This window comes from Alligator mississippiensis, chromosome 3 (genome assembly GCF_030867095.1).
Source record: "Alligator mississippiensis isolate rAllMis1 chromosome 3, rAllMis1, whole genome shotgun sequence".
In the NCBI taxonomy this organism is placed as follows: Eukaryota; Metazoa; Chordata; order Crocodylia; family Alligatoridae; genus Alligator; species Alligator mississippiensis.
This window is the reverse complement of record NC_081826.1, coordinates 148,326,123-148,353,455: the sequence shown is the minus strand read 5'-3', so window position 1 is coordinate 148,353,455 and position 27,333 is coordinate 148,326,123. Positions and strand designations below refer to the sequence as shown.

Sequence of the window (27,333 nt, the reverse complement as noted above, 5' to 3'; positions counted from 1 at the left end):
AACAAGGAACAATGGTTTCAAGCTACAGCAAGGGAAGTTTAGGTTGGATACTAGGAAAATCTGTCACAAGAAAGGTAGTAAAGCACTGGAATAGGTTACCCAGAGAGGTGGTAGACTCTCCATCCTAAGAAATTTTTAAGACTCCAGTAGACAGTCTTGGCTGGGATGATCTAGTTGGGGAGGGTCCTACTTTGAGCAGAGGGTTGAGGACCCTTCCAACCCTCATTTTCTATTATTCTATCATTTCTGGACCATTGTGGCTACATAGCTCTTAAACTACACCAAAAGATATATAGGTATTTGAATGCTCATTGCTTACACTTAACATCTTGGCTGGGACTTCATAGATAAAAGCAACAAGAGGAAACCTCTGTTGCCTTCTACGCCAAGGTGACATCAGGAGTTAGTAATGCCACTGGACTCTAGTGACTAGAGACATCTCAATAAAACTTTCCCGATTTTGCTTTAAACTAGGTGTTGGAAACCTACACAGCTCACAGAGCCTTTGGATCTAGCCCACGGACCCATGTTTTCAGTCACAGGGGCGTTCTTCCTGTGTACCCCACAGTCAGCCATTGGGGGCTCCAGCAGAGGGTAGCTCTGCCTATGCTACGCTGCAGTTGGGGGCAGGGCTTTAGCAAATGGGGCCTTTCACAGCAGGAAGCAGCAGCGGTACAATTTGGTCTTTACGGATCCCTCCAACTCCTCCTCTGTCACACCAGAAAAACCTTGCTGACCCCTGCTTTAGACAAAGTACAGGCAGTTAAACCAAAGCAACATGCAGTGGTGTATGTGTTAAATGCCGACCGGAAGGGAACAGAAGCAAATGTTCTAACTTGTAAATATTTCCCAATTTTCAGTAGCAATCTTTTGAAGATAGCTAGTTTTGGAAACAATTAAAATTGACATAAGGAAGCTCAAATGCTTAATGAAGCAAACTTCCCTGCAAAATTTGAACTTTGCATATGTGGAATGTTCATACAACTTCCACCCAGTGACATTTTAAATTCAGAGTCATTTTCTTCTATGACTAATTCTTATTCCAATACTTCAACCTTGTTTCTTTTCTGATACAGCATACTTCCTTAAACAAGGGAGTTGGCCATTCGGGGTCTGCCTTCCAAGAAAAGCAAGATAATTTAAATTATAAGTGGGTAGGTACTACTATGGTACTTTGCTTTATTTTTAGAGGCAACTAAAAAGGCCTGAGATACAGTAATGTACCACTAACCATGCTATTCAATCACGGCAGTATTAAAATAAGGGGAATACAGCCCATCTACAATTTTCTGCCCTTTCATTTTTAAGACACCCTTAGTCTTCTCCAAAAACATTTTAAAACTTCTCTTTTGCAGCATACCCAGGTCACCACATTTGAAATATATTGGGCCAAGGAGGGAAGGAACTTCTAGAAACATGCTGCCCTGAGAGGAAACACTCTAAAGTCATCCTGCTTTGTTATGAGGAAGAGCTAAGCTCAGGCACCAGTTATGGCTGTAGTCCAGCACAGAGACAATTTCAGGTGGGCCAGCTACATCATTTGGGATGTTTTAGGTTATGCTTAACACCTTCAACTCCACTCCAAGAACAGAGGCAGCTAATGCAGATCCCAATACACTGACTGGTGGACTCTAACATAAAAATCAGAATTAAATCAAAAAGTAAATCAAATCAGACACACCAGCACAAAAATGTAGTATTTATTTTTCAGACTTTTTTCATAACACTAAACATATTGACATCTTCACATGAGATCTAACCATCAGGCTCAGCTAGTAAGTCTTGAACAGAAGTGGGATGAGACATTTTTATGATAATTATCAGGCTTGGAAATTACATGTTAGTCATTGCATGACGTTGGTCAACTAGGTAGTAATATCATTGATATTACTTCATAAAAGGCCAAGAAAGCAACAGCAATCCGATGAGACTTACTGAATGAGTAGTGTGTTCCCCTATAAATACCAGAATTTAATGAATTATGAAAATAAAGTTTACTGCATCCAAAAGATAACCAAACTTTAAGTTTATTATATTTTATTTGGTTTAGGGAATATTCCTCCATTACTCTCTGGCCTTTTCCAAAGCCATGAAGTTTTTATTTTAAAAGCTCATGCCAAAGTACAGTTAAATATTTCCACAATCATATTCTTCTTAATTTTAATTGCAATTCCATCTTCCTGCCCCATCTCAACTTTTCTTCCTCTGAATGGTAGTTTCAGATGCACATACTTGATACAAGAAACAGCTAAGAATAGAAAAAGAATTTAGCTTTTGAACAGAATCCTGAACAGGAAAGGAAGATGAAAAAAAAAAAAAAAAAATAGGCAAAACTTTACTAATAAGGCAACTCACCATCAGTAGCATAACTACGGTGGGGCAACAGAGGCAGCAGCCCCAGATGGTGACTTAGGGGAGGGTGCGCAGAACTATATTGGTGTTCTAGTAAGAATGCTTAATAATATTCAACCTTGTTAGTTGCTTAAAATCAATATGATTTCCAAATCAAACACAGTATTTTCTACTGTTATTTATATATGACCTATTTCTTTAGGGCCTTGAAAGCCAACAGTCAGAAATATGACCATCAAAATAACTCTCATTGAGCTTCCACATTTTTTAAAAATTATTTTGTGTTATTTGCCATAGGTCCATTCTCCCATTAACTTTGGATGCTCAAGTAGGAAAGCAAGTGTTAAGAGAAAAAGAGGCAGGATTTTCTCTTCATTACAAGCTTTAGTGGGAGAAGAAAGTAAGCTGCATTTCCTTATTAACCGACTACTGTTTCACATAGACCACAAGTAGGATTCCATGTTTCTTTTTGTCTGACAATCACAGTCTAAGTTCCCACACTCCTGCTATCTTGATCACTCATCAAGGCTGAACTGTGGAATAAGGATTTTATTTTCAGGTCACCTAAATTTAAGGCCAACACCCCTGTTAAATAGCAGAAGAAAATAAATCAGATACTACTAACACCACACAAAGTGGAAGGTTCGAACGTCTGCAAAATGATTTTTTATATTAAAAAACCCCAAGTTTCTGTGAGTTAGCTAAAGATGCTAATGATCCATTTTCTTCTGAGTTTGACAGAGATGCTGAAACACTGATCCATCAGTAGAAGTGTTCCAAAAAGGTTTTTAAAAAGTTTTTTTTTAAACCAATGTTGAAACCAAGTAGTTAAGTTCATGTACATCTTAAAGGTCTTCAAACAGTATTAGTTACCGTGGTATCAAAAAGGAGGAAATTAAAACAAGATCTATGCGACTCACTTGAAGAATAAAGATTACTGAACTCCGTTTTACAAAGTTTACAATACTGTTTTTTCAGTTAGATTTGGCCTGGAGTGTTACTTACTCGGTAAAGTATATTTATGATATTCCTCTAAACTGGAGAATTAAAATTGCTTGCTACATTTTACACAGAGATGCATAAGAATATGGCAAGATGAGCTCATTCCTGACTACTGTGATCTCAGGAAAGCTTCATGGTTGGAAGAACACTAAGTATATGGAGAGGGAAATTAAAGCCTGAAGATAAGTGCATCAGAAAAGGATAGTCTGCTTATACAATGAATTTGGATCAGAATGACTGTCAGAATCTGGAAAGGGTACACAGTAAAAGAAGCCACCACAAAATCATATCTCCCATTTAAAATAACAGAGCAGACAAAGACAAACTCTTTTCAGACTTCTATGTATATGGAATCTTAACATATGAAATACAAGTTGGTTAAAATACCGCTAAGAGTAGCACATACAGAAACAGTACTTCACTTATCACGCAATACAAGTTTTTACAGAAAAAACTTGGTGAAACACCTAGAAGATTTTGCTGTATTCAAAGTATATATACATCTAACAGTCCAAAAGTTACTCATCTTGGACTCAGTGTAAGCACCTTCATTACACAGTGTCCGTTACTGCAAAACAGCCAAAAATACATTCAGAACCCCTAAAACTATTTTCATAATTAACATACTTTAAAGCATTTTATGGCAGATGGGTGCATCCAAAGTCATTTTTTCTTCTGAAGATACATAATCTGCACTAAAGAGCTTTTTGCATTACGGTTCATATGCATGATATCAATTTCTTTTCTAGGTAATTTAATTAAATGCTGTTACAATTAAAAAAAAAAATCCTAAAAAAATTTGCACTTCAGTTTCTCATTCTCAAAACGTGCTACTTTAACATCCTCAGGAGCTAACTATGTTCAAGCTCACACCCCTTCTTCCCCACTCCCGCCCCCAACAAAGGAACTACTCAATTTTAGGGATTGTATCCCTGTAAGCCCAAGGCCTGCATTTACATAATAATAATGCTGAATATTGTTACAGTCACTCCTTCTGAGGATCTCAAAGCGCTTCACAAACTCTTATTTAAGCCTCACAACACCCCTGTGAGGTAGGTTAAGGTATTACCCCCATTTTACAGAGCCAAGACTTTTGTGTGTGTGGCACAATCACACTTAAGTATTCACTAGTCTTCAAGAACAGCTTCCTAACCTGAAGCCTAGAACAAAATAACGTTAGTATGCCAGAAGCGTTTCGGTTCTGGTTCCTACAGTCCACCCTGGTGCGTTTGGAGGGGTGATGGGGAAGGGCTAAAGCAAAGTGCTGGGTAGGTTGCTGCTCTGCCACCGCAGACATGTGGTTTTGGAATGTTTGTACAAGTGGCTGGACTGGCTAAACCGCTTGCCACATTTTAAACAGGCATAAGGCTTCTCCCCCGTGTGCACACGGATGTGCTTCTTGCAGTCTGTTAAGGTCAAGAAAGTCTTGCAGCAGATTTTACAAGCATATTTGCGAGCACCTTCCACAACCAAGACATTGTGCTCAGATAAGGCCTTCTTGCATTTTGAAAGAACGTCAGCAGATGCCCGGGTCAACTGGGGTGGACCAGGCTGTGAAGGATGCCCATTTTCAAAAGAGGAAGTGGTCCCATTCATTATCAACTGGGAATTTGATGCACTATCTTGCATCTGGGAACTCCTGACAGAGGTCACAATAGGCATTTTGGGGGCTATGCGACGATAGCCAGGAAAACTACTAGCTCCACCTCTGGCAGAGCCTATCACTGCCCTTGATAAAGAGTGTAGCCCCAAACCAGACCTTGGGAAATCCATCCCAAACTGTTCAGCAGCTCGGTAACCAGAAGTCTGTACGCATGGAAGACCCATTACATCTTGCATAGGCCTAACAAAATGGGAATCTGCAGGTTCACTGAATGGATTCTCTATATGAGAGACAGTAGCAGAGGAATGACCATTACTGGGCCCAGACTCTGGGCTCATTAAATAAGAGGCATCTCCCTCCATTCTGCAGTCACTAGTGGTATTTGGAATGTTATCATCATTGTTCTGATTAGCAACAAAATTGCCCCCTCTGCTCTTATTCAGAAAATTTGAGATGCTGAAAGTGGACTTGTGTTCCAGATTATTTGACACCTCCATAATATGGATGTCTCCCACCCTATCAGTACTAGACTGGGGATCAGAAAAGCTACGGTCACTACTTTCAGGACTCAGTTCTATCTTTTCTGCAGTCACCACTCCTCCTTCCACTTCAACAGACTCACTGCCTTCTGCTTGAGAAGTGACATCACTCACTTCATCTTGAGGCTCTGGAGAACTCAAGGGCTCAGATTTCACTACTACCCTCATGTGTTCTTTCTCATTTAGACTAACATCTGGATTTTCACACTGAAAGCTATTCTTCTCAGAAGTAGCCTCTTGGTCAAAGCTGGTTTCTACTTGTGTTGCCTGAGATGCCATGGATGTTTGTGAAATGTTCCCTCCACTGTTGTCAGATTGACTGGGCACTTGAGCATCTTCTTGGGCACTGAAAGACTGATCAAAGATGATTGCATTATCTTCTTGGTTATCAGTAACAGCATCAGCTTTAGAATTGTCCACAATCTTTAGCGAATCTGGTGAAAAGAATTCTTCTCGCGAATGAACTACTGACTGCGCACTCTCTGGAGTTACATCTGAAATGGATTCATCTAAGGTAGGCCTGATTCGTTGTCTGGCTCGGTCTTCAGAAGACTGTTTCCGCTTGTGGAGACGCCGCATCGGAAAAGTAGTGCGCTGCTCTATGTTACTTCTGATTGATGAGCTCATAGTATTTTGCTGTTCTTCTGTGTTCTGGGTAGAATTCAATGCAGAGCTCACTATACTCAGCCCAAGTTGTTGGAGCATAAAGGAGCGTTGCATGCGAGCATTCTGCTCTTGAACTCTCTCACTAGGCGGAGACATTGGTAGTGTCCTTGTAGTAAGATAGTGTTTACAGGCTTTCACAACAGAGTTCAAATGCAAATGGGAGGCTGCTAGCAAGACATCCATAACATTGCTCTCCCCAAGCATGAGTGTGGAAGTATACATCATGTCAATCAGAGCAGCAAAAGCCTCTGCTGTCACCACCTCACTGTCCAGCTGGATCATGTTCATGGTCTGATCTCCTTCTGCTACAGTAAAGAGAGCTCGGAAATGAGTGCTGCATGCTGCCAAAACTGAGCGATGGGCTTTGAAATGCCTGTTCCCCACCACAATGACACAGTCACAAAGTTGGCCATGAAGACGCTGGTAGTTTAGCTGCTGAAAGATCTGTTCAAAGTGTCCTGGGAAATCCATGATCCTACAAAATAAAAAAAGACAAAAATAAATACTTAAAGATGTATTGAGATTGCAGTGAGTCACTGGTTAATATTTGAAGGAAGGTGGTTAAAAGATAAACTAATAACAGCAACTGATTTAATTAATCAGTACTACACTGATATCACACCTTTGCCAGTATAATGCAGAAAACTAGACTGGCTGGATTTATTTTATTTGCCACTGGATCTAAAAGTTCCCAGCCCAGAATTAAATATGTTATAGACAGATCTGGCAGAGATACTCATCATTAAGGTTCCCTTCCCATTATGAAAATAAACTTTGACAAACTAACTATTCATTTTGATTGAGAATGGTTATCCCTGAAGCTACTCCCCCTATAGTTGACTAGTCTTGGACTGAGCAAGAGAACAGGCAATCTCTCTCACCTGTGTTTTCAAAGGCCCTTCTCCTGCAGTCAGGAAGTATGAAGGAAGAAGAGGGAAGCTATAATAGTGAGGAGGAGGAGGAGAGGGGACTGCAGAAAGCAAGGAGGTGGAAGAAGAGAGAAAAGCAAGCATGGTAGGGGAGACAGGAACAGAGGTGGATCCTAGCCACAGGAAGGATTGACTAGTAATATTTCCATACAAAACCTGGGATCGAAACTAATATTTAGTTATTTCTTTCAGCAGGGATAACTGCATATTAGTATTTCCAGTTTCTCCATAGCTCAAGGAGTTGAGGACTGTACTGTGAATCTGGATGTCCAAAACCTACTACTGGTAATAACTCTATGTGACAAATTGGGGGTGAGGGAAGAGAATAATTTTTAAAGATAGGATATTACTTATTGCCAAAGTAATCAACATAAAGACTGAAAAAAGTCAAGAATGTAAAAGTTTAGGAAATGCCAGAAGGTAGGCTGCCTATAACTTAATTCTGCCTCCTTGTGTGTTATATAGTTTTGTACAGTTTTCAATTACAATGGGCATATAATATCTTTTAATCACAGGACCACCAGCTCTTTCAGTGTGCAGAATGAATAGTGCTCTGAGAATAAAGAGCTGTATAGTAAACAAAGCTAATTTCTTCAAGAGCACTACTTCACACTGCAAAACTACAAATGCAAAATACAGGAAGAGAAACAATTATCTTAGGGTTCAGGATGTGAAATGCCACCCTGAATTCTATCCGTCTCTGCCACAGAATTCTGTTGTGATGCTAGATATTTTGCATAAATCCAAATGTTCCCAACTCAATCACTGATTGTATGCTCCTCATTTTATGAGGGCCCAATCTAAGATTCCTGTGGTCGGATTTGAAAAAATGCTGTGCATTCCCAACTACAGCTTAAGTAAATGGGAATTGTGCTTTGAACCTAGACTGCTGTACAAATACAAATATCTTTGAAAAAGTTAGGATCACAAGTCAGCCAATCAGAACTAATGGACACTTGATAAAATATTGGTCCTTAATTCACTAGACGTGTTGTGAAGAGAACTGTGTTAACAATAAGATACTCTCATACTACAGTGGGCATTGAAATGAACATTGGGAAGACAGTAATTTTGCATTAAGTACAGAATTTGTTAAATCAACATGTGGGCTTTTCAGGACAATAAAAGCTACCTTCTTAGGCATCTGTACAGACCTTACAACATAGATGTAGCAGCAGCAACACACCAGTGAAAGTCCCCCCCAGCACAGGGAATCATAGGACCATGATCACCTATAAGCCTGCAACTTCCCATTGCTACGTGTCAGCAGGTAATCCATTTGACAGTGGCAGATCAACTGCTTGGGATGACTATCAGAGAGGTGCATGCAGCTGTGGAAAAGATGTTAAAGGCACACTTTATAAGGCTTTGCAATAGATAGAAGGTTAATCGTAGGTCTGCACACTCAAACTTCACAAACTGTACTGGAGGAACCATCAATAGTAGCCTTTGCCTTCCACACAAAGCTTCAGGGAAAAAGTGTTGTCATTCGTTTCCTGTAGCACCTCCAGGTACCGCAGATCACCATTAATGCATGGGGAGTGTGGAAACGTCCACGGTGCTATGATCTTTAGAAACTCTTCACCTTTTCTTTACTGAAAAAAGGAACTTTGGCTCTCAGGATGGTCATGGGGAATAGTAGCATGAAGGCTGTCCTGTCATTCTGGGAGACTCAAAATATGCTCTGCATCCTTGGCTTCTAAATCCTTTTACAGAACTCATGGATAGGATAAAGGACCTGCTCAGTTATGCCCTAAGTAACTACTCACTAACAATAAAGAATGTTCTTGGAAGACAAAGCAGAGTACAGACAACTATTAATAAGGGCAGAGGCTACTGAACAAGCAATACATGTCTCTTTATAACTGTTCTCTGTAGTTTGCACCGGATGCAACAGAAAAAGAGACTCTCAGGGAAGAGACAAAGGTGCAGTTTCAGGACATCAAAATATTGAGAGGCTTTCTCCAAACTGATAATTATAATGGCAACAGGGACTGAGATACCTTGTAGCAATCGGCTGGTAATACTGTAATGAGATTTTGTTGTTTTCTGGCAGGGTCTCATTAATTTGTGCATCAATTTGCAGGTGATTTGGAAACACTTTGTCAAAGATTTCTTAGAAAAAGGCACTGTTGTTTGTTTATAGAAATGTGCATTTTTATAAAGCTTTCCACAAAATTTACTAGCTGAAGTACCCTCCCGAAAACCATACCTCTTTGGTTTCCGTTAGTTTCTATTTCTGGTCTTGCATAGACTAATTCTCTGGTCTATCGAACTAGAGCCAGAGGGAGATCTTTTGTTAAAGGGTCAGGTTCTTGGTCAGAGCTTTCAGAGCCAGGAGGGCAGCAGGTTTTGCATCTAGGCTCCTAAACCTGTGTGTGATGTCCAGAGCTGATGCCACTGCCCATGCCCACAATTGATGCCTGGTGCTACTGGGCAGAAGCAGTCCCACCTGCTTGCCTGGAACCATGTAGTAGCCAGAGCTGCCAACCACCTGAAGCTATCAGCCAGATCCAATGACTCTGTGGCCATCCACCCACAGGGCAGGCTAGATCTGCTAGTAAGCCAGATCCAGCCCGCAAATTGTATTTCATCCACCCCCCGCCCTAGTTGGCAGCCTCATCAGCACCTTCACTGTTATGTGCCACAAACTGAGGTTTGGTATCACTTCCCAGAAAAAGTACCGGTTCCTCATTGTAAGAGCAGGTAGCTAGAACACAAGAAACCCCTTTTTTGTTCTTTGCTTTCTTACATGCCTGTCTGAACTGCTTGTCCTTACTGCAGCATCCTAGGAACAATCCCTCTTGGCCAGTGTGCCCAACCGGTCAAGCCCATGGGTCTGATCTGGCACACTAGGCTGGCCCCAGTCCATGAGCCCAGCTTCAGCCCCACACTAAATCATACCCACAGCCCCAGCCCCATACATAGGATCATGTCATTTGGTACACAGGGCTTGGAAATCCGTTGGGTGGGTGGGGAGGAACTGTTTGCACTGTTAATTGCCACTGCTGCCCTGACACCAAATTCCTAGATCAGTGGGGAGCCTCACAGGCCAGATCTGGCCCACGGGCTGGAGGTTGAGCACCACTGCTCTCGGCCATTTACTAGGGTAGGTCATCATTTATCTGCTTCTTGTAGTGGCTCTTGAAGCAGGCCCACACCATCACCTCTTTCCAAATGGAAAGGCAATCCAGAACCTCTATATTGCTGCAAAAGGTAGGGCTGATGTAACAACAGTGACATAATGCTGAGGTATCCAAATCCAGGAGCATGAAACTGCAAATGAACCTTTAAATACATAGGGGGTAAAAAGAAGGTACCGGGTAATGTGGGGCCTCTGCAAGACACGCTAGGAAAGCTGGTCGTCACACCAGATGACAAGGCTAACCTATTTAACAATTTCTTTGCCTCCATTTTCCTGAGCAGGGACCAGGTCACCCCTTGCACCGGGACCTCCGTAGGCCCCAGGGGAGGCGCACCCAGACCTAGGGTCAGTGAGAATCTAGTCCGGGAATTTCTGGAGGGACTGAACATATTTAAAATCGGCTGGTCCTGATGATCTCCACCCCAGAGTGCTGAAGGAATTAGCAGAGGTCACTGCGGGACCCCTGGCACGGCTTTACGAGTACTCGTGGTGCTCTGGTGTGGTGCCGGAGGACTGGAAAAGGGCCAACGTGGTTCCCATTTTCAAAAAAATGAGGAAGGAGGACCCAGGAAACCATAGGTCAGTTAGTCTTACCTCGATCCTGGGTAAGCTTTTTGAGAGAATTATCATCGCACATGTCCATGAGGGGCCAGCAGGGGAGATTATGCTTAGGGGCAACCAACACGGGTTCATTAGAGACAGGTCCTGTCAGACCAACCTGGTGGCCTTCTATGACCAGGTCACAAAAATCCTCAGACGCAGGTGTAGCAGTGGACATAGTCTTTCTGGACTTTAGGAAGGCCTTCAACACGGTCTCTCACCCCATTCTCATTAAAAAACTAGGGGACTGTGGCATCGACACCTACACAGTCAAATGGGTCACTAACTGCCTGGAGGGCTGCACCCAGAGAGTGGTGGTGGATGGGCCATTTTCGACCTGGAGGGATGTGGGCAGTGCGGTCCCCCAGGGCTCGGTCCTTGTACCCGTGCTGTTCAACGTCTTCATCAGTGACTTGGACGAGGGGGTAAAAAGCACCCTGTTCAAATTCGCAGATGACACCAAGATGTGGGGGGAAGTGGGCACGCTAGAAGGGAGGAATAGGCTGCAATCAGACCTAGACAGGTTACAGGGGTGGGCAGATGAGAACAGGATGGGTTTCAATACGAACAAGTGCAAGGTACTGCACCTGGGGACAAAGAACCAGCAGCATACCTACAGTCTGAGGAACTCCCTTCTTGTCAGTGCAGAGGCAGAAAAAGGATCTAGGAGTCATTATTGATGCCAAAATGAACATGGGCTGACAGTGTGGGGACACGGTTAGGAAGGCCAACTGCACCTTGTCATGCATCCACAGATGCATCTCAAGCAGGTCCAAGGTGAGCCTTCCCCTCTGTGTGACACTGGTCAGGCTGCAGTTCGAGTACTGCATCCAGTTCTGGGCGCCACACTTCAGGAGGGATGTGGACAACATGGAGAGGGTCCAGAGGAGGGCCCACTCACATGATCAGGGGGCAGCAGGGCAGGCCCTACGAGGAGAGGCTAAGGGACATGAACCTGTTCAGCCTCTGCAAGAGAAGACTGAGAGGGGACCTAGTGGCCATTTACAAACTAGTCAGAAGGGACCAGCAGGCACTGGGGGAGTCCCTATTCCCCCGAGCACTCCCAGGAGTGACAAGAAATAACTCTTACAAGCTGGCAGAGGGTAGATTTAGACTAGATATCAGGAGGCGCTATTTCACTGTCAGGGCAGCTAGGATCTGGAACCAACTTCCAAGAGAAGTGGTGCTGGCTCCTACCCTGGGGGTCTTTAAGAGGAGGCTAGATGAACACCTTGCTGGGGTCGTTTGACCCAGTACACTTTCCTGCCATGGCAGGGGGTCGGACTTGCTGATCTGTCAAGGTCCCTTCCGACCCTACAACTATGAATCCTAGATGCATGTCAGCAGTAACAAGGGGATGGTGATGCCACCTCATCATGATCCCTGAGCAGCAAGGGGTGGTCAGCAAAACAGGCAAGTGAGTCCTAGTGTGATGCAAAGCTATCTTAGATAAAAGTTTGAAATCTCAACACATGAAATGGTTAAAAATTCAGCGGGTTTGTTTGGGACACCCATATGCCACCTCCATCCCTCTTCTACGTATTGTATCCCATATATTACTCCACATTTAACTATTTTACATCTCCAAGGTGGCCAAGTCAATGCTGGTATACAAACTGTTAAATTCAGCATTATCTAATTTTTGTGCATTCACTCTCTCAATGATTTCATCGGGGGGGGGGGGGGTGTTCAGCAAGCTGATCATAATACAAACAAAGGAGTTCAACAGTCTGTTGACAAGCATAAGAAATGGAAATGATTTAACATAGCAATCTGTGCAATTATACAGCGAAAGTATTTGTCAGCCAAATAATTTGCATGTTTATTTTTGTGTATGTCACTTATTCCTTAGTGCAGTTCTTTTAGTCACAGATATATTAATTCTAACACTCACTTTTACAGTCAGTTATAATCTTCAAAGGAGACTCATAAACCCAGTTCTTTTCTAAAGAAAATTATCCAGTTAATTCGCTCTTGAAACTCTCAAGCCATCTAGTAAGTCTATCAAAATTTCCCTTTCTACTTATTTTGATTATATTCATAATATTAAATCAGAACTTTTCTATACGATATGTTTAGCAAGGGTTTGAAAGATTAATGCACCTACCCGCCAGAGGCAAGTGGTAAGATTTTTTACCCAGTTAAAAAAAAAAAAAAAAAAAAATCAATCAAGATAAGCCATCAATTTCAGAGATGTTAAGCTTTCATTAAAAAAAAAAAAAAATCCGTTCTTTGCAACTATAACAACTACAAGTGGGAGGGCTTGGATTTTTTGGGGGCAGGTGGGGGGGGGGGAGGTGGGGAGAGGATTAGACTTTATTGTTGTTTCTTACAAGATTGAAAATAACATGCTCTAATTCAAGTTGCTTATATGCTTCGAGTCATAATAAAGTTTTAAAAACTCCTTGAAACTATTATACTAGAAATGTTAATATTTACACTTTTCTAAAGAATGATTTAAATATTCACTAAACAATGTATATCAACACCACCAGGGAAATATACATTTCAGTCATAACAGCCTCAAGTCATGCAGGAGCAGAAACTAAATTCACATGTAATGGTATGTATGCCCACACCAGTAAGTCACTGCAGGATCAGTGTCTAAGATCACAATTTTAACAGCAGAAAAAAGTAATTTTGGATTAGGAATTTATGCTGTCAAGACCTATTAGGACCAAATTGTGGGGCAAAAAGAACAGACTACAATTACAAACTGTATGAAGCCAATGCAAAAATTAAAACACTCCAAGCTCCTATAAAACAGCTATCTGATCAAACTGTAGGGATCACAATGCCTTATTCCAAAACAAGTTACAAAGAGAACCTGGAATCCCCGGAAAATAAACATCAACAACAAAAACAAACAAACATACTTTCACTTAGGTTACTAACATGTACAATACAATGTGTCTGCATGAAAGGGGAAGGGGAAAATGTTCTCAACCATCTCAAATATGCCACTGTTAAGTGGAAAGCTATAAAATGGAACTAAGCATACAGCTAAATTTAACCCATAAGTTGGAACGAGTATTACTATTTGTTCACTTCTAGCCTCCCAGTAAGCTGGTAGTGGAGTTTACTACTTGGATTTCTGTCTCCACATCCACCCACTTTTAAAACATACTTGATATTCTGGATGCCAAGTCTGTAGGAATCTTTGGCAGATTAACTACTACCTGAAAAAGTGCCAAAATTACATTCAAGAACTTAAGCTAATAAATTGTATTTTACAAAATACATCAGAATTCACTCTTACTGAACTTACTTTTAGCATAGCAGTTACTAAAAAAAGCCCATAACCCATGCCCAAACCTTAAAAACATGGAAAGTCTTTGTATTCTTTGACACTATCATATTGCCTATAATATGACTATACACTCCATGAAGGCATGCATTTTACCCATCTCTCTCTCACCCCCCCATCTCTTGGTATACCTCAAATCAGCTTCCCTAGGATAAGGAAGGTGAGCTGCGTTTAGCTTGGAAATCAAAGGGATAAACTTACATGCCCAAACTTCTGTTTGCATCAAACCTTCAAGAGAGCAAAGACGGCTGCCACCTGAATCAGAGTTTTTGTTTACAACACTTCACCACCATCTAAACATTACTCAAAGCAAATGTTCCAACCCACTATAAGAAAGAACAACCAACTAACTAGCAAAAATGGCAAGGTCTATCAACCACTGTGAAATACTGTGAAGGAGTCTAGTAACACTTGCTTCCAAAATATGCAATATTCCTTGCCCACTTCTGGAGATCTGAATCAACAAAAGGCATCTGTCACCACAGATTACAAGCTTCCATCCCAATCTCTACCCCTGATAAATGTCAAAATACAATACCTAAAATGTAAAATATATCACATGACTTACCAAAAAACCCCTCTGGATTGTTTGTCCTTTAGGGAGAAAAAAAACTATAGTCCATCTATGATCAGGATCTTTTGACAACATAAGGTACAGAACTGAGATACAGCTAAAGTTCCCTTAATCCTCCTTTAAACAAAAACTTAAAATAGTTACAATTCCTTAAATTATCATCCTCCTGATCAGAAAAAAGAACAGATCTGCAGCCTGACCTTTTTATTATTCAACCCCACAAGTGTGGGCCAAGGCCCACAAACATACAAAAAACCCACTTATTTCAATGCTCTTCTAGCTACCCAGGACAGTACAACATAGGTTCACACATATATCACTTGGGGAGAATCAGGAGAGAAGTAGGTAACACACTATCACCAGGTCTTTTTGAATGTGTGCAGTTCTCTCATTTCCCTTTCAGTCTATAGCTTATATTAGTGCTGTCCTACTGAACACCTGAAAAAGGGTTAATCTAAGGCCCCCAGGCTCACCTGGCTGCCACTGGCCTCACTGCTCTAGCCAGGGTCTCCAGGCTTCTCCACCTGTCTGACCTTCATTTTCTGCCCCTGCCCCAGGGGGCAGGGCAGGTCAGATCAGCATGGTTCAGCACATCCTGTAGTGCTGGGGAAGACAGTAGCACAGTGCAGCAGGACAGTCCACACTCAAAGAGGTGGGGAACTGCCTATATACACATGCATTGGCTGGGAGGACGGGGGGTTGTCCACCTGCATGCTGGTACAGCCCCTGCACAACACAAGGCCCCTGGATGCTAAGAAGTTGGACAACCGTACCCTATATTTATAGATGGCTTGTTATAATATTCTAATAAACATTATCCAATTGGTTAATTAAACCCCTTTACTTCACTGTCACTTTGGGAACTGGACTCAACCAGTTTTCTTACCTTCCCAGTTAATATCAAGCAGCTACGATTTATGTCCTTATGAAAGTTACAATTCTGAAGGGAAGAATTCTTCTCTCCTTCCTTCTCATGGAATACTGTTTCCCCAACTTCCCATTTGTTGTTTTTTTTCACCGTTTATAGTCTTCACTGCTAGGGCTGCTTTGTTTTTATAACTTGTCTAAGAAACTTAACACAGAATCTCTATTATAGCAAAACTACATCTGATAAATTCGCTTAAATCAATGGCTAGTACTAACAGTTTCAAACTAAAGTTCTGATGCAGTGTATTTGGATTAACTATTTTAAGGCCTTTTTATGTCTTTCAGGACTTTTGGTCTGCTTAATTTGAGCTGGCTTAGCTGGACGCATTGGGCACCTACACACGAGTGCAGAGTCTGCCCCAACGCACTGGAATTCCTGCGCTCCAGCAGCCTCCTGCGTCTTGTGTATCAGCATTCCTGTGCTTCAAAGCGGCAGTGGGGGATGCTTGAACTAAAGCTCACTCGAACGTGGGATGCTGATACAGGAGATGTGGTGGCATTTTAAATTAGAGCGGCTCCTCCCACCCCGGAGCAAATGTAAAAGTGCCCAATAACTGCTTGCTTTCCCGTTCTTACCAAAGATCATGTCCACAAAGGTTTACTCCGAGGTCACTCAGAAACAGGCTTTTGGGGCTTTCTGCTTCAACCACACTTCTATAGCCTAACATAGCCTCCTTAAAATGGCCAAGGCTGGCATAAAAGTCATTAGAAGGCAGGGTAGATTTGCACGTTATAGACCAACTAAATCAGAGATTCATAGCATTAGCTTTTGTGAGCCTAAGCTCATATAATTAGATGCAAAAAGTGATTATATATTGCTGCCATTCTATATTCATTTAACAAGAACACATTCTCATTTTAATAGGATTCTAACTAGCTACATGTTTCAATTCTTCTCATCAGAAGATAAAAGCATTGAGTTACTGCAACTTTTACCTTTAATTACTATTAGTACTTCCGAAGAAAGCAACTATCTACATCTGGTCTAGTGCAATACCCGTGGCCTTGACTTTCCCATGTTACTGCTCATCGATATTATATCAAATCCTACTGCGATGCTCTAGCTACTGACCATGTCTCCAGCATACAACTAAAATGTAAAACACCCATATTTTAGTGCATCATGGCAAAGTATATAAATCTGCTAAAACTGTTATTTTTTGCTAAGAAAGTACGTACCAGTTTCTATCAGTTTACTGAATTCTGAATCCAAAAATGAGGCAGTTTCACATTTGTTAGAGAGAAAATAAACAACCCCCACATAAAGAACAGACAAATATGAAAGGCAGCATAGTCCATAGCAGGGGTTCACAACCTTTTTCTTCCTGAGGACTGGTCTGGATCCCCAGCCTCCTCACCACCCCACAATGGCCCTGGGTGCAGTAGGCAAAACTCAGCAACGAGGAGGCCCAGAGGTCCACTCACATGAGCAGCAGCAGCACCACAGAGCTTCACCCCCACACCTGCAGCACCACCTGCAAAATGGAAGCTGTGCACCAGGTGGGGCAGGCCTGCCCTCATCCCCTCCTCAGGACTCACCTCAGCCCTGGGGGGCCACGGTGGCTTCTCCCCCATCAGGCTGGGCCAAGCAGATCCCCTGAAACCTGCTCGTGGAGCCCCCAGTTGAGAACCAATGGTCCAGAAGATATGATATGGGCTACATGAGGGGGACCTGGATCTCCAGTAATATGGCTGACATAACCTTGTTTAATTACTTTTATTTATAATGGGAGCAGTCAGGGTGGCAGTTCATGCTGGATTGCCTTATAGACTTAATCCTGGTCTTTACTAGTAACAAGAGTGGTAGTTGTTTCTAGCCAGGCAGAATGCAGGGTAGTCTACAAGGTGTAATTTACCCCACCTTCTGAAGTATAAACGAACCAGTATACAATCATATCGGCATAAAGAAAGGAGGCTGAAAAGAAATACCTACTGCTAACTGGTATTGCCCTAATGAAGTGAGCTGATGCTTACAAAAGCTTTTACTTCAAAGAAACCTTACTAAGGGTGCAGGAAGGCTAGCAAGTACAGCAGAGGACCAGCTTAACTTAGCAGGGAACTCTTCAATGAGCTGAAGCACAAAAAGGAAGCTTATAAGAAGTGGAAACTTGGACAAACGACTGGGGAGGAGTACAAGTAGGGTGACCATATACCCATCTTGGCTGGGACACCCCCAGATTCCATAAGCCAGTCCTGGCCGGTTGTTCAAAAGTTGTGTGCCAAAGTCTGGCAGAGGGATAAAGTGGCGTGGTGTGCCGTGCCAGGCAGGCACTGCTGTTACTATGTGGGAAGAAGGCAAGCTGACTGGAGCAGGCACCACCCCACCTGCATGTGACACGTCCTTGCTCCTGCACAGCAGCACAGGCATCTGCCCAGCTGCCTGCCTGATGCACCATCCTGCTTCGCATCCCCACCAGACTCCAGCCTGGGACTTTTGACCAACTGGCTGGGACCGGCCTACAGAACAAGGGAGCATCCCAGCCAAACCAGGACATATGGTTACCTTAAGTATAAGAGTATTGTTCAGGGATGCAAGTATGAAACTGGGAAGGCCAAAGCACTATTGGAGTTGCACCTGGCAAGGGACATGAAGGGTAACCAGAAGGGTTTCTATAAGCATGTCGGCAACAAGAGGAAGGTTAGGAAAGTGTGGGTTCCTTACTGAATGAGGGAGGCAACCTAGTATCAGAGGACGCAGAAAAGGCTGAAGTACTCAATGCCTTTTTTTACCTCAGACTTCACAGGCAAGGTCAGCTTCCAGACTACTGCACCTGACAGCACAGTTTGGGGAGGAGGTGAGCAGCAGACAGTGGTGACAGAACAGGTCAGGGCCTATTTAGAAAAGCTGGATATATAAAAGGCCATGGGCCTGGACATGATGCACCCTACGGTGCCTGAGGGAATTGGCTGATGTGGCTGCAGAGCCACCAACAATTATCCTTGAAAACTTGTGGCAATTGGGAGAGGTCTTGGATGATTGGAAAAATTCAAATATAGAGCCCATCTTTAAAAAAGGGAAGAAGGAGGATCCAGAGAACTACAGGCCAGTCAGCCTCATCTCAGTTATAAACCAGGGAGCAGGTCCTCTAGGAATCCATTTTTAAGCATTGAAGAAGCAGGTGATTAGGAACAGTCAGCATGGATTCACCATGGGCAAGTCATGTCTGACTAATCTGTTTGCCTTCTGTGATGAGATAACTGGCTCTGTGCATGTGGGGAGAGCAGTGGACACAATATACTGTGAATTCAGCAAGATTTTTAATATAGTCTCCCACCACATGCTCACAATCAAGCTATGGAAATATGGGTTGGATGAATGGACTGTAAGGTGGATAGGGAGAAAAACTGGCTGGATCTTCAGCTTCAAAGGGTAGTAATCAATGACTCTGTCTAGCTGGCAGCCAGTATCAAGCGGAGTAACCCAGGGGTCAGTTTTTGTTCAATATCTTCATCAATTATCTGGAAGATAGGATGGAGTGCACCATTAGCAAGTCTGCAGATGACACCAAGCTGGGTGGAGTAGATGATATGCTGGAGAGTAGGTCTAGGATTCACAGAGACCTTGACAAATTGGAGGTTTGGGCCAAATGAAATCTTATGAAGTTCAATAAGGACAAGTGTAAAGCCCTACACTTAAGATGGAACAATCCTGAACACAAACTGGTGACTGACTGGCTAAGCAGCAGCTTTCAAGAAACGGACCTGGGTGTTATAGTGGGTAATAAGCTGGACATGAGTGAACAGCATTTCTTTGTTGAGAAGAAGGCTAACAGCATATTGGGCTGCATTAGTAGGATTGTTGCCATCAGATTGAGGGAAGTAATTCTTCCCCTCTATTCGGTACTGGTGAGGTCACATCTGGAGTATAGTTCTGTAGTGGGAGGTCCAGAAATGATGTGGACAAATTGGAGAGAGTCCAGCAGAGGGCAACAAAAATGGTTAGAAAGCTGGAGAACATGACTTATGAGGAGAGGCTGAGGGAACTGGGCTTACTTAGTCTGGAGAAGGGGAAGAGAAGGCTGAGGGGGGATTTAAAATTACAGCCTTCAACTACATGAAGGCGAGTTAACAAGAAAACAGAGCTAAACTGTTCTCAGTGGTGGCAAATAACAGCACACGTGGAAATGGTCTCAAGATGCAGCAAGGGAAGTTTAGATTAGATATTAGGAAAAACTCTCTCACTAGGAGGGTAGTAAAGCACTCAAACAGGCTACCCAGAGAAGTTGAGGAATCTCCATCCTTAGAGGTTTTTTTAAGACCTGGGTAGACAGAGTCTTGGCTGGGATGATCTATTTGGGAATGGTCCTGCTTTGGTCAGACTAGTCTACATAATTGTAGAATCATAGAAAATTAGGGTTGGGAGGGACCTCAGGATGTTATCCAACTAAACCAGAGATGCAAAGTGCAAATCTATCCTACTTTCTGCAGTACAAAAGAACCAGTAAGCAATCAAATTGGCATAAAAAAGGAAACTAAAATGAAATACCTCCTGCTGAGACAGTAGGAGACACCACCCGAGCAAGACAGGTGACATGCCCAGGTAAGAAACAGGGGTCCAGATAGTCTTCCTAATCGGGGGGTGGTACACGCAGCTATGCAAGGCCTTAAATGCCTATATACCAATGCTTGTAGTATGGGGAACAAACAGGAGGAACTCGCCCTCAGAATAGCCAGTTCAAACCCAGACATGGTAGGGCATGACTGGGCAGTTAGCACTGGGGGCTATAGGCTCTACAGGCAGCATAGAGAAGGAAGGAAGGGAGGGGGTGTGGCGCTCTATGTCAAAGAGCAATACACATCCTCTGCCAGCAAAATGGGGTCAGAGGAGGAGTAAGCTGAAGCGCTCTGGGTCAAGATACAAGGGGGTTGTGGGGAGAGGGATTTAACGGTGGGGGTCTACTACAGCCCCCCCCCGCAACCAAGGGGAGGATCTGGACCGGGAATTTTCGGGCCAGCTTGCAGAGGCACTTAAGGCAAGGGATGTAGTTGTCATGGGTGATCTAAAACGACCCTGACATCTGCTGGGAGGAGAGTCAGCCAGGTTGGACCGTTCCAGGAGGTTCCTGGCCGAGATACAGGACCTCCACTTAACCCAGGAGGCGCACGGTCCCACCAGAGGAAATGCCCTGTTGGACCTAGTCCTGGCCACAGGCGATGATCTGGTAAGGGAGCTCCAGATCCTTGACCACCTGGGTGATAGTGATCATCACTTGCTGGAATTCATCATCCAGCGCAGGGTATCAAGGGCCTGCAGCAAGGCGGTAGCCCTAGACTTCAAGAGGGCCAACTTCAAGGAGTTGAGGAGATTGGTGGGAGAGGTGCTGGGGTTCGAGGGCAGGGGAACTCATTGCCCAAGATGAGTGGTCGTTCCTCAAGGAGATGATACTCAGGGCCCAAGGGGTGATGATCCCAACAAGAAGCAAGGGGGACAAGAGTGCCCAAAAGCCCCCCTGGCTCACCAACGACATCCAGGAATGCCTGGTTGCCAAAAGGTGGTGTACATCCGGTCGAAAGGGGCGGCTATCTCCAAAGAGGAGTATACCTCCACTGCTCGGGTCTGTAGGGGGGCTGTTAGGAAAGCTAAGGCGGACATTGATCTTGGACGCTAGTCCTAGCTCTAAGATAATAAAAAATCCTTTTTCAAATACATAGGGAGGATGAAGGCGGCACCGGGAAACGTGGGGCCCCTGCAAGATACGCTGGGCAATCTGGTGGTTGCGCCAGAAGAGAAAGCAGACCTCTTTGACAAATTCTTCACCTCCGTTTTCTTGTGAAGGGACCGGGACTCCTCCACCATGATTCAAGACAGACTTGAGGGGAATGCCTCCAGACCTAAGGTTGAGGAGGACCAGGTTAGAGCGCTTCTGGAGGGTCCGGACGTGTTCAAGTCAGCAGGTCCAGATGCTCTCCATCCCAGGGTGAGGGAGCTAATAGTGGTTATTGCAGGGCCCTTGGCACGGCTTTACAAGCGCTCGTGGTGCTCGGGCCAGGTGCCAGAAGATTGGAAGATAGCCAATGTGGTCCCCACCTTAAAAAAAAGGAGGAGGAAGGACCCAGGCAACTATAAGCCTGTCAGTTTTACCTCAATCCTGGGGAAACTCTTTGAGAAGATCAAAGAGCACATCTGTGATGGGCCGGCATCAGGGATGATGCTCAAGGGCAACCAGCACGGTTTCATTAGGGGCAGGTCATGTCAGATCAACCTGATTGCCTTTTACGATCAGGTCACAAAAGCATTGGATGCAGGCGTCACCGTGGATGTAGTCTTTTTGGATTTCAGCAAGGCCTTTAACACTGTCTCCTACCCCAGCCTCATTAAAAAACTAGGCGACTGTGGCATTGATGCCTACACAGTCAGGTGGATTACAAATTGGCTGAAGGGTCGTACTCAGAGGGTGGTGGTGGACGGGTCATATTCGACTTGGGGGGAAGTGGGCAGCGGAGTCCCCCAGGGCTTGGTCCTTGGGCCCACACCATTCAATTTCTTTATCAGCGATTTGGATGATGGGGTGAAAAGCAACCTGTTTAAATTTGCTGATGATACCAAAATTTGGGGGGAGGTGGGCACGCTGGGAGGGAGGGAAAGACTGCAGCAAGACCTGGATAGGTTACAGGGGTGGGCTAACAAAAACAGGATGCGTTTCAATACGGACAAGTGCAGGGTGCAGCAGCATACTTATAAGATGGGAAACACCCTTCTTGAAAGCACGGAGGCAGAAAGGGATCTTGGAGTCATCAGTGACTCCAAGATGAACATGGGCCGACAATGCGAGGTCACAGTCGGCAGGACTAACTGGACCTTATCGTGCATCCACAGGTGCATCTCAAGTAGGGCCAAGGAGGTGATCCTCCCCCTCTACGCAACACTGGTCAGGCCGCAGCTGGAGTACTGTGTCCAGTTCTGGGCACCCCACTTCAAGAGGGATGTGGACAACATTGAGAGGGTCCAGAGGAGGGCCACCTGCATGATCAGGGGGCAGCAAGGCAGGCCCTACGAGCAGAGGCTACGGGACCAGAGCCTGTTCAGCCATCACAAGAGAAGGCTGAGGGGGGACCTGGTGACCGTCTATAAATTCACTAGGTGGGACCAGAAAGGTTTGGGGGAGACCTTGTTTCCCCTAGCGCCCCCCGGGATAACAAGGAATAATGGCCACAAGTTGTTGGAGAGTAGATTTAGATTAGACATCCGTAAGAACTACTTCACAGTTAGGGCAGCTAGGACCTGGAACCAACTTCCAAGAGAAGTGGTGCTGGCTCCTACCCTGGGGGTCTTTAAGAAGAGACTTGATGCCTCCCTGGCTGGGGTCATTTGAGCCCAGTTTTCCTCCTCCTCAGGCAGGGGGTCAGACTTGAAGATCTACAAGGTCCCTTCTGACCCTACTTCTATGATTCTGAGTGGTATTGTCCTATTTAGCAGATGTAAGGTAATGTTATGTAAAAATATTGTCCAAGGAACATATATTTTAACAAAAAAAGGATAAATGGTAGGATATCTTATTCACAAGTATTAAATGGTCATTATTGTCTTCTCATTCCAAGATATTATGTCAAGTGTATCAGTTTGATCTACACCAAACAAGGAAACTTCCAATGATTTATCAGTTTTTAATTCTTATATTTTGTCACTTTCACATCCCTTTTTTAAAATTAAGACTTAATAACAATCCCATCAAAACTTTAACTATAATATCAGTACTGCTACACTTTAACATAACCATATGTTCAGTTTTCATATCGATCTGAAAAGCAAACAGATTTACAGAGTTGCTCCTAGTTGTTATGTTTCTACCAGCAGAGTTGCTCTTAGTTTCTACTAGGAGAGTAGCATACCAGCATTCATTCAATTTCTCCTGGGGGAAAACACGCACCCAGAAGGAGAAAGATCTTTTGGGTATCAACCTGGAAGATCTCCCTTGCAAGAGAATCTCTGGCAACAAAGAACATGTTCCTCTTCTTGTCTGGAACAGGAGGAGGGTGAAGGAGCAGGGCTTCAGTGGCTGCTACAGTCCCCTCCCTGACTGGTCTGGGTGGGGAGTAAAGTTAAGCCGATGAGTAGCCACTACTCCCCATGCCTTCCCCAGACCAGGATCACCCCAATTTGGTGAAAGCACAGGAGAAGGGGCAGCTGTATAGTGAACGCCTTTATGCTCCCTCTCCCAGAAAGATTTCTACTAGTGAAAATGTCTAAGAAACTGCTACTGGTAGAAATGAACACCTGTTCATGGCCTAGGATGGCATCTCTGCTGCTGACCATCTGCCCAAAGGAGAAAGGAATCCAACTCAAAAAACTCCCTATCCATGAATCCAATCATACATACCATGGGGAGCCAAAGAGCTACACATCGGCATCCAAGGAAAAAGACCAGCCACAGATACCTCTCAGCACAATACCTTCAACCTCTATATTTCCTACTTAATGGAAGTTCAAGAACTCTAATGACTCTTCTCTCATCCCTTGCTGATTTTGAAGCAGCCTTTGCCTGCTGTTTCTTAATCCTAGTCTTATCCAACCAGTGATTATTTAGTTCAACTCTGTATGAAGTACACTTATAATTGAAAAGAGAGCCCATATCAAAGCGTCAGATAACAATTATGCCACCTTCACTATACATGATACAGCCTTTTTACATTATTTTAACTTCCAAAGCACATCATTTTATCCACAAATTGATCCAATGGATCAATGCTGAACTTTAAATGAGATTTGTCATGTGTCAGCTTCTGTTCACCCCAAAACCATTTGTATTAAAAAATATTTCAAGAAAGTATCTGCTGATGGGAGTGTCATTTGAACCACCACTCCTAGCAAAGTGTGTACATTATAAAATTGTATATAAATCTACAGCACATTTAGACATTGTAGCATGTACTGAATGACATTTTTGTTGAACTACCCTAACACTGCACCTCTTGACTCTTGCAAGATCTCATGCATCAGTTTTAAGGGAAAAAAGTTCAAAACATCAAAAGTGCAAGCAATCAACTTTTGTCTACATTATTTTTATTTATAGGAAAAAGTTAGAAACAAACTCTGTTATAATCTCTGAAAAAGGGATTTAACTGATAAATTAAAACTACCAGTGGAGGAAAAAAAGTGGCTACTAATAGATGATCTAACTTGAAAAAAAATCAGAAAACCAGCAGTATGGAATAGGGAAGCTACATGGGTAATGACCTTTGCAAAGCTTGTCCTTGTTAATACAAATGTATAAGAAAGGCTAAGTCTAATTATGTCAGTGAGGTAAATGCCACATGCAGTTAACAAACCAACTTTATACAGTTAGCAGACTGCCTACAGAACGTTTGTGCAATGACAGCTTGTTCTGTAATGTACTGCACTGCATTTGTGAAGTATTATCTTCTATCACATTATGAACAATTCAATATACATTATAAATATTAGCTAGTAACCTTTCTAGAAAAGTCACCCAAAGTTATTTTTTATGCTCACTGAAATCCCAAATAATCAAAGCAGAATTTGAGGGGAGAGAAGAAAACAGTTGTTTCCTACTGTGCTCAGAGTTGCACAGAGACAGGCTAACTAGTAGTATCAGGCAGAACACAAGATTTGCTTTGCACTGCCTCGAACAGTTCATTACCAGGGTAAAGACTATCCTGACTCCATAAAATTGTAAGTAGTACCTGAAACTCTCTCTCAATATTCAGCATTACATTTTACTAATCCTATCTATCTGACAGCCTCCCAAAAGAAAGCAACTATCTTGCAGTAGATTGTTTTGAATGCAATGTCTCACATTATTTTGCTACATGCTTTTAACGCTTGACTTGCTTAGCATCACATATTTTTTTTAAAAGTGTCTCGGAGTCCTACAGCAGAGACGAAACTCCACCATCAATTTCAGCAGTCTGCAACATGTCAAATACTGTCTTGAGATATTTCATTATGAGCTAGCTTTGAAGTCTATGGCAAGACTGATGCTTTGAAAGTGACAGATTTGTCTGAGCTGACAAAAACTTCAATCTGGCAAGACAGAAATCTTTGAAATGTGAGCACAAAGGCTCAGATGAGTATAATAAAACTCTTCCTGCTTGGGTGGGAATGACACTATTATTTAGCAATGGTTTTAAATATGAGCTCACTACAGTTTTGTATTCTTGACAACAGCTACTGCATGTGACCACCACTCACCCAGGAGCATTCAAAGACTAGACCCTGAGTGCCCCGTCCTCACACAAGCAACCACCACCCTTTACCAGGACCTTTCACCTTAGTGCCACAAGATCTACCCTGTTAACTATTTTTTGATGTTGCTTCCAGATGCACCACTTGAAAAGCCAAACTAAAGCCTGGAAAAGTTTTTTTTGCAGGGATGGTTCCCAACGACGTTGGGGGAGGGCAGTCAGGAACCGGGCATCAACAGTTGTTGGTGGGGGACAAGTGGAGAGCAGGACTCCAAGCAAACTAACAAGTGCTTGGAGCAGGAAAGCCAGCCTGCAGGAGCAATAAGTCCACCCCCTCCCCGTTTTCACTCAATTTCAAGTTACAAAGGCCCGGGGGCATACAGGAGGGGAGGGGGCACAAGGAGCCGCTGCGGAGGCTGTGGGGGGGGCCACAGGACGGGGCCTGCCCAAGGCCCCGGGGGCGCCTGTCACGGAGGGCCCAAGGCCCCGTCACTCACCGGCCCATGCCGCGCGCCGCCGGCGGGAGTGGGGGAGGGGGACCACGACCCCACCCCGTCTCGCGCCTGTCACCAGCACGCCCCGCGGCCTCGCACCCGCCGCGCTCCCGGCGCATGCGCACGAGCCCGCCTCACGCAGACAACCGCAGCAAGGGGACTCGCCCGCCGTCTGCCTCGCGCCGCGCGCACGCGCACTCGCGCCGCCCGGACGCCGCGGGGCTTGCTCGCCGCCCGCCGCCGCCGCCTCCTTGTCCTACACGCGCGCTCCCCCGCCCCCCGCGTCGCCTCGCCTCGCCTCGCCTCACCTGCGCAGCGCAGCCCCTCCCCCCGCGGCTCGCGCTCTCCCGGCGGGAGGGGCCTAGGCCAGGGGCTGGCGGCGGCCGGCGGCGGCCGTTGTTGTGGGCCCGCCCGGGCAGCTCCGTCTCCGGCGCGCGCCGCTCTCCTCCCCCCTCCCCCTCCAGCTCCTACTCTGCGGCGGCCTCGCCGGCAGCCGGAAATGACGCCATCGTGTCCCGGCCACTCCAGGGAGAGCGAGGCGGGGTGGGGGGAGGGAAGCGTCCGAGCCCACCCGGGAGACGGGCGTCCCGGCCAATCACAGGCCGCGATTCGCGGCCCTTGGAGCCCGGGGGGACTCGCCTAGCCAGTCACGCGGCCGCTTACTGATAACTCCGCGGTGCCACTAGGGTTTATCAATACGTCGGCCGCTGATTGGCCGTGCCTGTCCAAAACAAGTGGAAAGTGGCCGCGCGTTCGCAGCCGTTGAGCTTTGTGGTCCCGGGTGGGGCGGTCTGGTCCGGTCTGGGGGTCGGGTGTAGGGAAGGCGGCTTGAGCCTGGCTGGCGTAGGTGACCCCCCGGGGGCACGCAAGCACAGGTCTGGTGTTGCAAGGGGCACCGTAATTATCGTATCTGTAGGACAATTCCAGCCCTTGTGGGATGTACGATCTATAATACTAAGAGTTCAACATAGACGATTATTTTTGAAGGAGCTAATTGCGAAACTAAAAATGTGCAAAACCCAACTCTCCGGGAGTCTTAACTGACTTTTGGT

General features: G+C 44.5%; 1 protein-coding gene across 2 annotated transcripts; it reads right to left on the bottom strand.

Annotated features, from left to right (window-relative positions):
• Window positions 1-1,684: 1,684 nt before the first annotated feature.
• On the bottom strand, window positions 1,685-26,781 carry ZBTB5 (zinc finger and BTB domain containing 5). Of its 2 annotated transcripts, none has more exons than XM_006272077.4 (2): window positions 26,590-26,781; window positions 1,685-6,637 (listed from the first exon to the last, which is right to left on the bottom strand). In XM_006272077.4, the coding sequence occupies exon 2, from the start codon at window positions 6,631-6,633 to the stop codon at window positions 4,606-4,608; it is 2,028 nt and encodes a 675-aa protein (XP_006272139.1). In that variant the 5' UTR covers window positions 6,634-6,637; window positions 26,590-26,781; the 3' UTR covers window positions 1,685-4,605. The 2 variants fall into 2 exon arrangements, with proteins under 2 accessions (XP_006272139.1, XP_019346300.1); XM_019490755.2 differs by lacking the exon at window positions 26,590-26,781 and adding an exon at window positions 26,285-26,384.
• Window positions 26,782-27,333: the final 552 nt, after the last annotated feature.